Source organism: Aquarana catesbeiana, linkage group LG01 (genome assembly GCF_042186555.1).
Source record: "Aquarana catesbeiana isolate 2022-GZ linkage group LG01, ASM4218655v1, whole genome shotgun sequence".
Lineage (NCBI taxonomy): Eukaryota > Metazoa > Chordata > Amphibia > Anura > Ranidae > Aquarana > Aquarana catesbeiana.
This window is the reverse complement of record NC_133324.1, coordinates 774325241-774338888: the sequence shown is the minus strand read 5'-3', so window position 1 is coordinate 774338888 and position 13648 is coordinate 774325241. Positions and strand designations below refer to the sequence as shown.

At 37.9% G+C, this 13648-nt stretch overlaps 1 protein-coding gene across 1 annotated transcript in view; it reads right to left on the bottom strand.

Moving 5' to 3' along the window:
• Positions 1-13648, bottom strand: part of GALNTL6 (polypeptide N-acetylgalactosaminyltransferase like 6) — a 2428129-nt gene that overhangs the window by 140403 nt on the left and 2274078 nt on the right. The window contains exon 9 of the mRNA XM_073606417.1: positions 4686-4907. Coding sequence (XP_073462518.1) covers positions 4686-4907 — 222 coding nt within the window. The remainder of the gene's footprint in view (positions 1-4685; positions 4908-13648) is intronic.

Below are 13648 nucleotides of genomic sequence, written 5' to 3'. Positions count from 1 at the left end.
AGTAGAGACAGAACTGAACCACATGACCATCCATGCAGTAGCTGCTGCTGTATTGTATCCAAGCCAGAAGTAAAGATTACTAGGCGATTGTTTCTGTGTTCTGGCAGTTCAGCTGTAACTTCTTGATCTGTATATTGAGCAACTGTCCAATGCCTGGACATATATCAAAGTACCTGGGCCAGGAGTCGGGGCTGTATGTGACAGCGAGCACAGGGAACACTGACACTTGGCAATTGAAATGAAAGCTGCTACAGTGATTTTCCCTGCTCTCTGATGATCTGGCTGGCAATCCTTTTCCTCTCCTCTCTTCTCCTGCACAGGTGAAGCGGCATTGATGGACACAGGTAAGCTGCAATGTTGGGCACAGGTGAAGTGGCTTTGGACACCGGTAGGCTGCATTGTTGGGCACAGACAAAGCGGCATTGATGGACACAGGTAGGCTACATTCTTGGACACAGGTGAAGTGGCATTGATGGGCACAGGTAGTCAGCATTCTTGGGCACAGGTGAAGCGGCATTGATGGACACGGTAGGCTGCATTCTTGGGCACAAGTGAAGCGGCATTGATGGACACAGGTAGACTGCATTGTTGGGCACAGGTGAAGTGGCATTGATGGACACAGGTGAGGCTGCATTGTTGGGGCACAGGTTAAGCAGCATAGATGGACACAGGTGAGACTGCATAGATGGACACAGGTGAGGCTGCATTGATGAGCACAGGTGAGGCTGCATTGATGAGCACAGGTGAGGCTGCATTGATGAGCACAGGTGAGGTGCATTGATGAGCATAGGTCAGGCTGCATTGTTGGGCACAGGTGAGGCTGCACTGATGGACACTGAAAGTTTTTGTTCATATTTATTTTTATAACTTAATTCTGCATAAAACATTTAAGTGTCATTTCATGAGATCATTTATGAGGGCATGTTTAGGGGTGGAATTAGGGGCGGGCATGGTAGGGGTTGGGTGGGGCAACCAGTGGTGAGTAACACTTAAGACCTGGCTAGTAGCTCAGGACGTGAAAGTTTGAGCCCTGCCTTATAGTATATCACAATGCAAAACACTGAATTCAAATCAAAGGGTTTCACTATCCTGATTTCAAATTGTGCCCCCTGGAAGCTACTTGACTCCTGTACTAGAAAAGACAACTGACACCTTTTTCTTAAAGGCCTTATTGGTAACTCTAATGTGACATTAGCCTTAGTGTATGACCCAAGCTAACTTCCTTCAGTCTATTCTAGCCAAACTGAAATCTTTTTGGAAGAAGCCTTGGTTCTTGGTGGAAACTTTAGCTTCCTGCCGACCCTATTATGGATGCTTCTAAAGGCTGTTCCTGCCTCCCCGACGTGTATAAATCCATGGCTCACGCCTTCTCCATCTTAATATCCATGAATATAACAATTATTTAACTGTCCTTAATTATTATTCTCATACCAATTTGTTCTTCATAAGACATAGTGACCCCCCCCCCCCCCCCCCTTGAGGATTTGAAGGCAATGGTATTTAAATACAAGTCTGCTGAATGACCCCCAAATTTGTGATGAAGTAATCCAATAATCGAGTAATTACTTAAGAATTAAAAGAGACAGACAAGCCAAAGTTACCCAACTTCTACATGACAGCCACAAATTGAAAACACGATATAAGACCTACCCAGACTCCTATACCTAGGCTGAACTAGCCTCTCTGAGAAACCAGCTTAAGTGTTTATATTTCTTCAAAGCCCAAGCCACTTTGGCTCGTTGTTGTAGGGTTTTCTGCAAACAAATGTGGCTGCCTCTTGGAAAGAACAGCAGATGCAATCATACATCCCAAACATTCATTTTCCACAGGACAAAAAGAATACACCTCAATATAGATATAGCCAAAGCTCATTTTACACTTATTTACATAATAAGACCTCTCAGAGTTTTAACATCTTCCATGAACGCCTGGTGGTGAAAATATTCACCTACCTTACCTCCTTTTATTTACCCAAACTCATACCAAATCTTAGCAAGAGGTTGGATGACTCCATCTTGATGGCAGATATATCTGCAACAATCAAGAGCACTCGACTTGAAAATCATTTATTAACTGCTGATAACTTCTTATCTTTAGGCTCACAGTTTTGGGGGAGGCTGAAGATAAGGTGGAATTTGTCATTGTACAGTCAGGAGTCAGGAGAGACATCAGTGACAAAACCTCACATCACAGTGATATGCAAAGAGGGAAAAGACCCACATTCATGCTCTGACTGTAACCTTATCTCTGTACTGAATGTTGATCTCTGGCTAACAATGAAAATCTTAGCTAACTGTCTGTTTCCTCATATGCACAGCCTAGCTCGTCTAGATCAGGTGGGCTTTACTCCACCTAGAAAGGCTAGGGATATTGCTATCAAAAGACCTAGTTCAAGCTTTGAATTATATCTCTGCACCATGCCTGCTACTCATGCAGATGCAGATAAACCTTTTGATCTCATAAGCTGGACTTTCATAAACCCTCTTCAAAAATATATAAGTCTAGGTGACATTATGCTGGGATGGTTAGAAGCTATCTACAATATTTGAATCCTACAACCCAGGTGAAAGTAAATTCTAACCCCTTTAACATCTTAAATGGCAACATCAAGGTTATCCACTATCCCCAATGACTTTCATCCAACATACTTTCCAAATGAAAACAAACAAAAAAAAATGTAGAGAACTGTCCAACCTGAAAATAATTAAGTCAGAGCCTCTACATATCATTATCCCTCATTACCAGCTATGGATATTATGTTCTAACATTAAATTCAAATGAGCCCCCAAGGCACTCAAATATTTAAGTATAATTATCCCTGAGAGCCACCAAGAGACTTACACTTTAAACTCCCCGTCATTACTGAAGACATTCCAAGTATTTATCCAAAAATGGAACACAGAACTCTTTTCTTGGTCCTGACATTGCAGCATCAATAAAATTATGATTCTCTCAAATTTGTTTTTACCTAATGCCCTGATATTTTTTTTTCCTTCAAATGTCTTCCACTCAGTCTCATCCATCCTTATAAAATGTATCTGGATCAATAAGCACCCCCAGCTTAGGCACCAGATCCTTACTCTTCCAAAATCCCATTATGGGACTGCCCTACCAGTTCGGACACTGTACAACTGTATGCCACCCAGTGAGGCTGATTGACTGGAACAGATATGAGTCTAGCAAGGCCTTAGTCATCTTAAAACAATTTTACTCAAAGATTCCCCTATAAAAGCCTCACCTGGTGCCTGAGCCTCATCCTGATCAACTTGATACTGCACCCAACTGTTGCCCCAACACTAATTTGTTGCAAGGTTATAATTAAAAAGACCTCTCTCCATGCCCAATTATGTAGAATATTCATTTTTGGCAAATGCAACATCACTTTTGCATAGGCTCAAGCTGGCCATTAATTACACTCTAGACATCTCTTATGGACTCCTTTTGCCTATGCTTCTGGAATGCACTCCAACTCTGAAAATATCTCACTAAGTTACCTCTAGCTGCAGATTGTATTTACTTATTAACAAGATTTGAGAATATATGCCTTGACACGGGACTCCTAGTATACTCCTTATCACTTCTTTATTCCACACTAATCAGGCTGAGACCTGAAGCCTGACTCCCCTTTATCCTCCCTCATTGGTACAGAACACATCACCCCAGATTCACAAGATCACCCCTGAAAGTGTGGGATGGAAAAGGGCTCCCTTATCCATATTTTCTGATTTCAACATTGATTTTGAATCCTCTTTTTTTCCACCCTCACAATAATTCAATTCCCATAAATACATACAAGAAATCAGTTGTAAGACATCTCCTAAATGCTGCCAAAAGCCTGTCTTCTGGCTTGCTGGTGAGTGGAATCCCCCCATTCACCCCAAGGTGGCTCCATCAGAAGGGTGTAGGAAAGCAAGGACATGTCTGGATGGCCCCACACTTAAACAATCCTCTTTATTGTAAATAAACATTAAAATCCAAGGCAGAGATACATACAGTGGGGGGGGGGGGGGGGGGAGAGGTTGACACGTTTTGCGTGTTCATTGCTTATTCATAACCTGTCAGATTGGATCACCGAGCACACCTATATTACACTTCCTACAGTTTTAATGACCTTGATAAACACTTGTGCATTATATTACACAGTTATCTACATTTACTAATTGTAAACTAAGACTTAAATAACTTGCCTTGTTGTATATCTTGTATTTTTTTTGTTATGTCTTTATAAATGGTAATACTGAACCACCATAAACTATATGCTCACCCTTTGAATGTATGCTCGATGATAAAGAGTCTGAAAAAAAAAAAAATAAAGCACTGGTTTCTGCCACAATTTTAAAATAGTACCTGGGTTGTAAAGGGTTAAGTAAAAACTATTTGATTGTTCATCTTGAATAGTAGACGCATGATCAGCGATGTGGGATGTGTTGGTCTTTTGAAAAAAATTATTGAAGACTTTCTATGATACTTTTTTTTCTTTGTGCTAACATTCAGATTTGCAGAACAAGCATTTATGGCGTACCCCCTTCTACTAAGGTCACCTCATCACCAAAAAATACAAAATTAAAATATGTTCCACTTTCTCTTAATAAATGTGAGAAATGCTAGAAGCTTCCTGAAATCTGTGCCCTTGGCAGAAGTAAAATCATTATTCATTAGACACGTGACTATACATCTATTAGTACCTCTCCCCAGGCTGCAGGTGGAGGCTCCACTGGTGGGTAGTACTTTGGTATATCCCATGCTACTTCAGTCATGAACCATTTGAAGTCTTTGCACTTCAGGTGTTTGCGTAGTTCTTTTTGGGAAGAGAGATCTCCGGTAGAAAGGTGTCGGTACTCAGGTCTTCTCTGATAAATGTACTCGGCATACTCATCCATCCACGTCTCTGCCACACGTTTCAGATTCTAACACAGAAAAACAGTAAGTCTGTTACTGGCAGAGTCTTTTTCAAATATTTCATGCAGCACTGTACATCAACTAATTATGACCTTTGTATGATACAGTCAGATTAATGGCTCAATTAGTTTATTAAACGAAAAAGTACTGAAATGTAACTGCACTACTGGGATTAATGAGACTCAAATTAATCAAGAGCAGGCAAAAGCATTAATCAGATTGCTTCTCTCTTAACCTTTTATTGTTCTAGGCAACAGGGATACTTTTATTAAGATAAGTTTAAGTACTGAAGGTTATATTAGTGTTTTTCTTTACTTCAAATTTACCTTCTGGAACTTATTTTTGAAACTGTAGCAAACAAAGCACAATTAGAAATAAACATTCTATATTTAAAATCCATAATTGCCATGAAAAAATATGTAAAGGACTATAGCATTATTCAACAATTAAAGTATTTCAGGTTTTAAAATACATTTTAAAATCATATTTTTAAATTGCCATTAGTCAGGTAAATATAAAATATTGCATACACATTTGATATTTATTTTGTCCAACCAGCAGCCGGAGCTTTAGCTAACTTTCACATTTTTACCAGGCTAACCATAGCTGTTTTTCTTGTCCAACCCAAATTACACATCTAAATGATTTGAAGAAATGACCCATCCCCCAAGCTCTGTTCACTGGATCATAAAGACATTCAATAAGAGAGGGATGGTCAAGAAAGAAAAAAAGCTTGCAATCCTTCTTTTGAAAACCCATAATGCTATGCAAAACCAGTAACCTGGGCCTATCATGCAATAAATGTTTATTAGCTATAAAACATACCATTCTAGTTCTTCTTTAACCACTTAGGACCGAGCCTCTTTCTGAGATGTGTTGTTTACAAGTTAAAAACTGTTTTTTTTGCTAGAAAGTTACTTAGAACCCCCAAACATTATACATTTTTTTTCTAACACCCTAGAGAATAAAATACTTTGCAATACTTTCTGTCACACCGTATTTGCGCAGGGGTCTTACAAGCTCACTTTTTTGGAAAAAATACACTTTTTTGGATTAAAAAATAAGACAACAGTAAAGTTAGCCCAATTTTTTTATATTGTGAAAGTTAATTTTATGCCGAGTAAATTGATACCCAACATGTCACACTTCAAAATTGCACCCACTCGTGGAATGGCGACAAACTTTTACCCTTAAAAATCTCCATAGGCAACGTTTAAAAAATTCTACAGGTTGCATGTTTTAAGTTACAGAGGAGATCTAGGGCTAGAATTATTGCTCTCGCTCTACCGATAGTGGCGATACCTCACATGTGCTTTGAACACTGTTTTCATATGCGGGCACTAGTCACATATGCGTTCGTTTCTGCACGCGAGCTCGTCGGGGCGGGATGCGTTTACATTTTTTTTCTTTTCTTCTTTATTTATTTATTTATTTATGTTCATTTTTACACTGCTTTTTTTTTTTAAATTGTGTCACTTTTATTCCTATTACAAGGGATGTAAACATCCCTTGTAATAGAAAAAAGCATGACAGGACCTCTTAAATATGAGATCTGGGGTCAAAAAGACCTCAGATCTCATATTTACATTAAAATGCAATAAAAAAAATTGTCATTTAAAAAATCTTTAAAAAAAATGCCCTTTCAGAGCTATGGGCGGAAGTGACATTTTGACATTGCTTCCGCTTTGCAATGATATGGTGGGGGCCATCTTCCCCTCACTCGTGTCCATGTCAGGCCACGAGAAGGATGCGATCACCTCTGCCGCTGCCGACAGCTCCAGTAAGCGGCGGAGGGCTGATAAAATTGATCTTGCAGCGAATCCGCTGCAGAGACCACTTTTATCTTAAACCGGACTGCTCACTGAAGAAGAGGATACCAGGGTTATGGCAGCAAGCTACTGCCATAGCAATGATATCCTCCTTCAAAGTACCGACGTATAACGACGGTGGGCGGTCCGGAAGTGGTTAAGAATATATTTCAACCCAAATGACACTAGGTTTGCCCTGATTTAAAGCATGTAACCCTAAAGTAGAGCGAGTTTTTTCAAACCTCATGGATACATCACTTTACATTCTATTGTACTAAAATGTTTTGTTGAGAGTTAGTACAAGAGGAAATAACATAAAAAAACAGTTCAACACATGAAAGAACCAGAAATCCAAGCCCACGCAGGGGTAAGAGGAGAGCTGACAGTGCACCTCCAATCATACATGTAGGTATATGTAATGTATATCCATAAATGCAGTGGAAAAAACAACATAAGAGGAATATAGAAGGATATAGAGGATATAGAACTGTCCAGTGGGCATTTTCAAGCAAACCACATGTTGTATGTGTTGTATGCTAAATGTAACATTACTGATTGTTTTTACTTGGGGAGGAGAGAAGAAAGGAGAAGGAAGAAAGACAGAAAGGCAAAATAAAAATAATAAGAAAAAAACACTTCAAATTCTTAGAGGCAAATTAGTTCCCTTAGGTGAGTATCAACTGCAAAAAGTTTAACAGAATACAATCATTCTGCATTAAATCAAGCACTAAAATATTGTGAAAGTATATAACCCAGCCTTGTGCCATCATGACAGTGATAAATTCACAAATTGTGTTGTCTTTAAAAATACCTTTATAGTGTTCTGCTTCATGAAGCAAATTTACTAAAGCATCATTGCAATAAGACTACTAAAACTATCATACTAAGAAATGTTTACACCCACAGCAATTAATCTTAAGCAGTACACCATATTTTAATTTTATTGACACGTCGGCATGGAAAAAAAAAATCACACCTTAGCTTGCAGCATTATAAGAATGTCATGATACACTTTATAGCTTCAGCTCCTGTAATTTGATTAATAGCACACATTTCTTTTAACCTGTTAACAAGGCTGTTTATGTTCTCCACAAAGCTGTCTGTATTTATGGCACAATACTCTGGAGTTATCAGCTTTCTCCGCTTTAGCTTTCAGGTATAGATTGGATGCTTTTAAGTCATTTTCAGGAAGTAAAGGCTTTGTTGCACATCAATAACTTCCCTCTCCAAGGAGTAGCCATATAGGAATGAAATAAAAAACAAAAAACCTAGCATATTTTCTTAGAACCCATATATTTTGTTTATTTAACACTTTAATTAAAATAAACATCTAGAATTACCATATTATAATTGATCAAAATTACCATTAAATGTTTGGTTTATTGTGGTTTCTGGCAAGGTGAATCTTCCTTTCATAGGAATTCCAATAGCATCACATCCCCAACAGAACTTCTAGTCCTGCCTATATGCTGAAGCCATTACAAAACCAAATGACAGTTTCACATTCCTTTAAAGGAATCTCCATAATAAACTGTGAACAAATCAATAGGGTTGTTGCAATAGTGATACTTCTTAGTGCTGGAATCAGAAATCTTAGGCCCTCCTACTAAATGTTGCCTCTAGTTCTTTACTTTACTTTGACAAATTGCATCACATATCATGTTTCCCTATTCATTTGTATTTATTTATTAAAATAGTTATTTTAATTTTCATAATGATCAAACGTTATAAACTCTGTTAAATAGTTGCATAGTTATTTTTTAAACACTTGTTCAACCAAAAAACAACTTGCATTCTCAAAACCCTAAATCTACAGGTGATTCAAAGGATTCAATCTTGATTGATTTGATTCAATTTTACCCCCTCACTCCTCCTTTAATCCATCGAGCTCATAGGCTTAACTGTAGCACACTTCAAAAGAGCCTGTTATCTCAACTTAGAAATATCAGAAACCAGTGCTTGGGCCTGGGCAGACCTGTAAATAGCTAACTGAGTTCTAGCAGGATGTCTGTTTCTGCTGTCTGGGCCTTTCGTAAAACTATGACCAAATCCATTAAGAATACATAGCATACCATAAAAGGATACTCACAACTAATGGTGATCATAAAAGGCATTTAGAGCCACAAGGGACCCTTTAGAGGCCTCTGCCCAATTCAAAACGTAACAAATCCACACACGATTCATAAAATCAGACAGGAACATGCCACATTAATATTAAGTATATATTTTAATAGGGAATGCAATACTGAATGAATCAAGGCCATACATGAATATGCTAGCACCTACAGAAGGGAAGGTAGCTGTCAGATATCCCCTGGGTGCCAAGTTTATCTGAGCTACCCTGTGTTTAGTATCCCTGGACACAAATATCAATGCTGAACAATAATCTATCAGTTTCAAGAATGCAACCAGTATATATTGGGAGATATGAATATTGGTATAAAACTGCATGTAAAGCTAGGCCATTATACTGTCATAAACCCAGGACAGCCAGTGGACACTCCTTAGATGTTTTATTGATCAGAGGGCATCTGTCAACACCCCCTTTATCCCAGAGAAAAAGAGAGATGCCAAGACAGTTGACAGTTCTCCTTTACCATCAAATCAGGAACATCTGTCAAGTTTGAGAACCGATAACACCTGGCTCATCGGCTGAACTCTGATAACACCCAGGACATTGATTGCAAGTATCATTCCTCCTCAATTTTGCATTATTTCTCTGTTGCTAAATTATCTCTTTATTTCTTTGAAACACCTTTTTTTTCTGTAAATATTTTATTTGCACCAATTTTGACCTTTTCATTACTAAAACCTTATTTTGAAAAGTGTTAACCTTGTCCCTAAGCTCTTAATGCAAGCTAAAAAAGAACCTGTCTCTTGAAGAGTGCTACTGTATAGAATAAATCCTATGAACATTCATGTCTGTGGTGACAGTGTGTGTTACAGACATTTATTTTAAAATCATACTTGTAATGCTAAATTGGTGGAAGTTCTGACTCTTCAGTAAAAGTCAGACCCCACAACCAACTCTCAAATGTTCACAGCCTATATAGAAAAAGTTCTCTTGCTGTAGGTGCTGCAGCTCTCTCAAAGATCCACTGGGTGGCAGACTTAATCTGAAATATACAAGGAAAAGAGAGCGCACGGCTGCCCTAGTGTAATTCCATTTCAATGATACAAATGCAAAATCAAACAATAGAGGATTGCACTCACAAACATGGGACTTAGATCGCATGTACAGCAGGATGTATGTCTCCCTTCCTGGCCTGTATAACCAGGATTGTTATTATGCATGTGTATAAAAGAGTCATTTATGTGCTTAAAAATATTTTTCATATTTAATATTTGTGTTTGCCCATTTCTCTGTCTTTAGCTTGTTGCATTTTGATATTCCTATTCCCATAATATTTTTCTATCCTACAATTGATTTATTTATTTATTTATTTTGGTGTCCATTTGGATTCATTTTTAATGTCAAAATTTGGTTATTAGCCAGTTATTTTTAGCTCTCTTTTTTATTTTTGGCACAGGGTGTCACACTTTGAATATACTGTATATGTGAAAACTTGAAATATGTACCGGTGATTGATATAGAGATAATAGAATTTCTGTCAGCTTTATTTGTTGTCCCATTTTTTTTTCATGGGCTTCCCACTGCTGGTCACATTTGGAATGAGCGGGTTATGCTTTTACTGATCCATGTGGACTTTTACTTCTTTGTGAGTGCAGTCTTATGTGGATTGTTTTCTGGGTTTTGGATTAAATTACTAGTAAGAAATATTTTGTATTGCTGGTGCGATTTCCCTTGATATCCTACTAGAGCCCCTAAATATTCTTGTTTTTGTCTTGTACATAAAGTATTATCTTCATGTTCACCCTTTGTTTTTTTCCTGTATCTTGTTTCATTGGTTTGGTCTGTGAAGGTTATGTGTTCAGATATTTTGGAAATTGCACAGTGGAGACACAAAACAGCATTTATGGGATATGTTAATAAATATATGAGAAAACTATGTTTTAATTTTAAAATGATCCTTGGGTGTGGAACCTAAACTCACAAGATATACAGTTTTAAAGTCAACCTTTCCCATGCCCATGCAAGACAAAGGAAAAGGGCCTCAAAACTCTGTCCTCCCTAGAAGCATATACTCACCTTTCCTCACATTCATGTCACGCCACTTGCCTGCTGAGACTGGGGAAAGAAATCTATTTGTAAGCTTAGGAGTAATTTATCAGAGATTACACAGGGCTATGGACTCCTTTCCAGGCCCCATGTGACAGTTCTGGGCACCTCGCATTGTCACATGGGAGAGATGGGAGTAGGTCACTCATTCTCACATCCCCTACAGTGGTGTCTATTTCTCCTGAGCAGCCAAATGGACCAGAGTGGAAGGGAGGAAAGTTGGGCAGATGCTGCTGGGGAGAGAGGGGAGGTTGGGTGAAGTATTTTTCTTTGCCTTGCATGGGCAACATAAAAATTAATTTTAAACTGTATAAAATTCAAAACTTCTTAAAACTTGTTGGGAAGTGTTAAAACCCAGTCGGGCATTTATTACTAATTGGGCCCCAGCTGGGGAGATCCTTTTCTGCTAATATCCTTGGGAATTTACTGATTGCTATGCTGCTGCAATAGCACATGCTTTCCAGACCTGACAAGGGCTATCCACACATGGCATGGAATGTAAACTGATGGCTTACTACTAGAGTTTAATGAAAAGCTGCTGCAGGCAGTATAAGTCATTGGCTACATTTTATGTTCCCTTCTACTTTTACATTTTATATTGGAGATTAAGCTTCTTATGTCATGCCTAAACAATACAGAAATCAAAAGTCTAATCCTAAAATAGCTAGATGTATTTTTGTAGGGCTTTTAACTCCTAATATCTGGAAGTATTAATAGCATAGCATTTACTTACCAGCTGCATTTTATGTGTTTCACTTCTAATCTTGAGAAGTAAATTAAAACACTTGACACTAATGGATATGTAACTACAAATATCAAGTGAAAGCCACTGATTTATATGTATCTTGTAGGAGGTTACTAGAAATCACTTAGGGAAAACTTGCTGATTAGCAATTAATAACAGACTGAAATTATTTTAGTGACATGAAATACTTGCTAGCTGTGGCTGTATTTTCTTTTTTTTTTTTTTTTACAGATAGAGAGACTGTGTTAAGCAAGCCATGCCTGGCACTTTTGTCTTCCCAACCCTTGTACAGCATTGGAAATTATTATACCCTGGCCAGTTTCCTCACATTTTGACAGGTTTGGATTTGCAGAAGTGAAGGCAGCTGAAAGTAAACCTGTCTATGCTTTTTACTACTGATGGATAGTCTAATCAGTCTAGGCAGAGTTGAAAAGGTGTCCTGACCAGGAGGCAGAATGAATGGTCCAATTCAACCTTTCTGTGCCCTCTATACTTTCCTGTAATTAAAGTTTTTAGGAGGTTAGATAGTTCAAACCGAAGTCATGTGATTATTATAAAGCACACTTTTTTTTTAGAGCCTTGTTTTGGCGGGCATCCTTTAGCACGTAATTTAAAGCAATCACTCTGACTCAGTCAAAAAAAATGGTGGTTTGCTTTATTTATCTTTATTTATTTAAGCCCAACTCCAGACAACATTTTTAGGGTGTAGAAGACAGAACAGGAAAAGATAAGAAATCCCTCTATGGAGGCATAAACAGCATTTAAAATATTACAGAAATATCTCCTTCTTGGGAATACAGACACCGGTTACAACCAGTCACTGCTCTGTATAATCCCCTTCCCAATTTTTTTCTCAGCTGGATTTTTAAACATCTACAAATTATCATCTATAATAACAGCACAGTGGGTTTTATTTAAAGCTCAATGACCCCAAATATTGTTTTTTTCCCACCCCATATTTAAAGAACAAGGTTCCAATGCAGAAATCACACTATCCACACTTCAGTGCATCATTCCACATTATTCTCCATCCCTGGCTGCCACTAATCTTCTTGGCTGAATGACTACCAGCAACATTCAACTCACTTCCTGTGAACCCAGGGCATTCAAGATGTCATAAAGCCATCCTGAGTCCATCTTCTACATCATTACTGAGGGCCGGCCAATGCATGAAGAAGAAAAAGAGGACCCCTGGATGTCACCTGACCGTACCGAAAGACAGCTCCAAAAAAAGGAAGTACACAAAAAAAAAAATGTCTGTGGGTTGGTGAGAGATTTAGGATCGGGATCTATCATTTGCCCACCCTGCAGTTAGACTTTAAAAGATGATTCAAAGATCAGTAACGATTGATGCTGCAGGTGACAACATATTAAATTATTTCCAACGATGTGCATGACAATTGCTAGGTTTTATCAACACTGAAATTACTAATTACATATTTCACATTTAAGCGCCTTCTTATGGTGAATTCTGGTATCACCAGTGTAATTAAATCACCTTCCATTTTACATATCAAAAGTATGCCTCAAATAGGGTAAGATACATGGGGGTACCATCATCCTCAATTTAGTATGTTTAGAGAAAGAAGCCAGGGACTACCCCAATCATGTCCCTGGCTAAGAAGGAAAAATGGACTCGGTACCCAAAAATTTACAGAAATTTTAATAAAAGCAATAACATTTTAGTAGTACAAATTCATTAAAAGATATAATATATATTATACCTTTTATTAAATTTGTACTACTAAAATGTTATTGCTTTTATGAATATTTCTAATAATTTTTGGGTACTGAGATAGTCAATTTTTCCTTCTTAGCCAGGGACATGATTGGGGTAGTCCCTGGCTCCTTTCTCTAAACGCCTTCCATTTTACCATATTCTGTATAGAGGTGATAAGCTGATTTGCACCTAAATTGGAAACTACCTTTAAACAAGCTTGCTGAGGTCAAATTGCTGTAAAAAAAAATATACAATGATTATCCAAGTATAAAAACAAATGTTCAGATTGCTAGCTA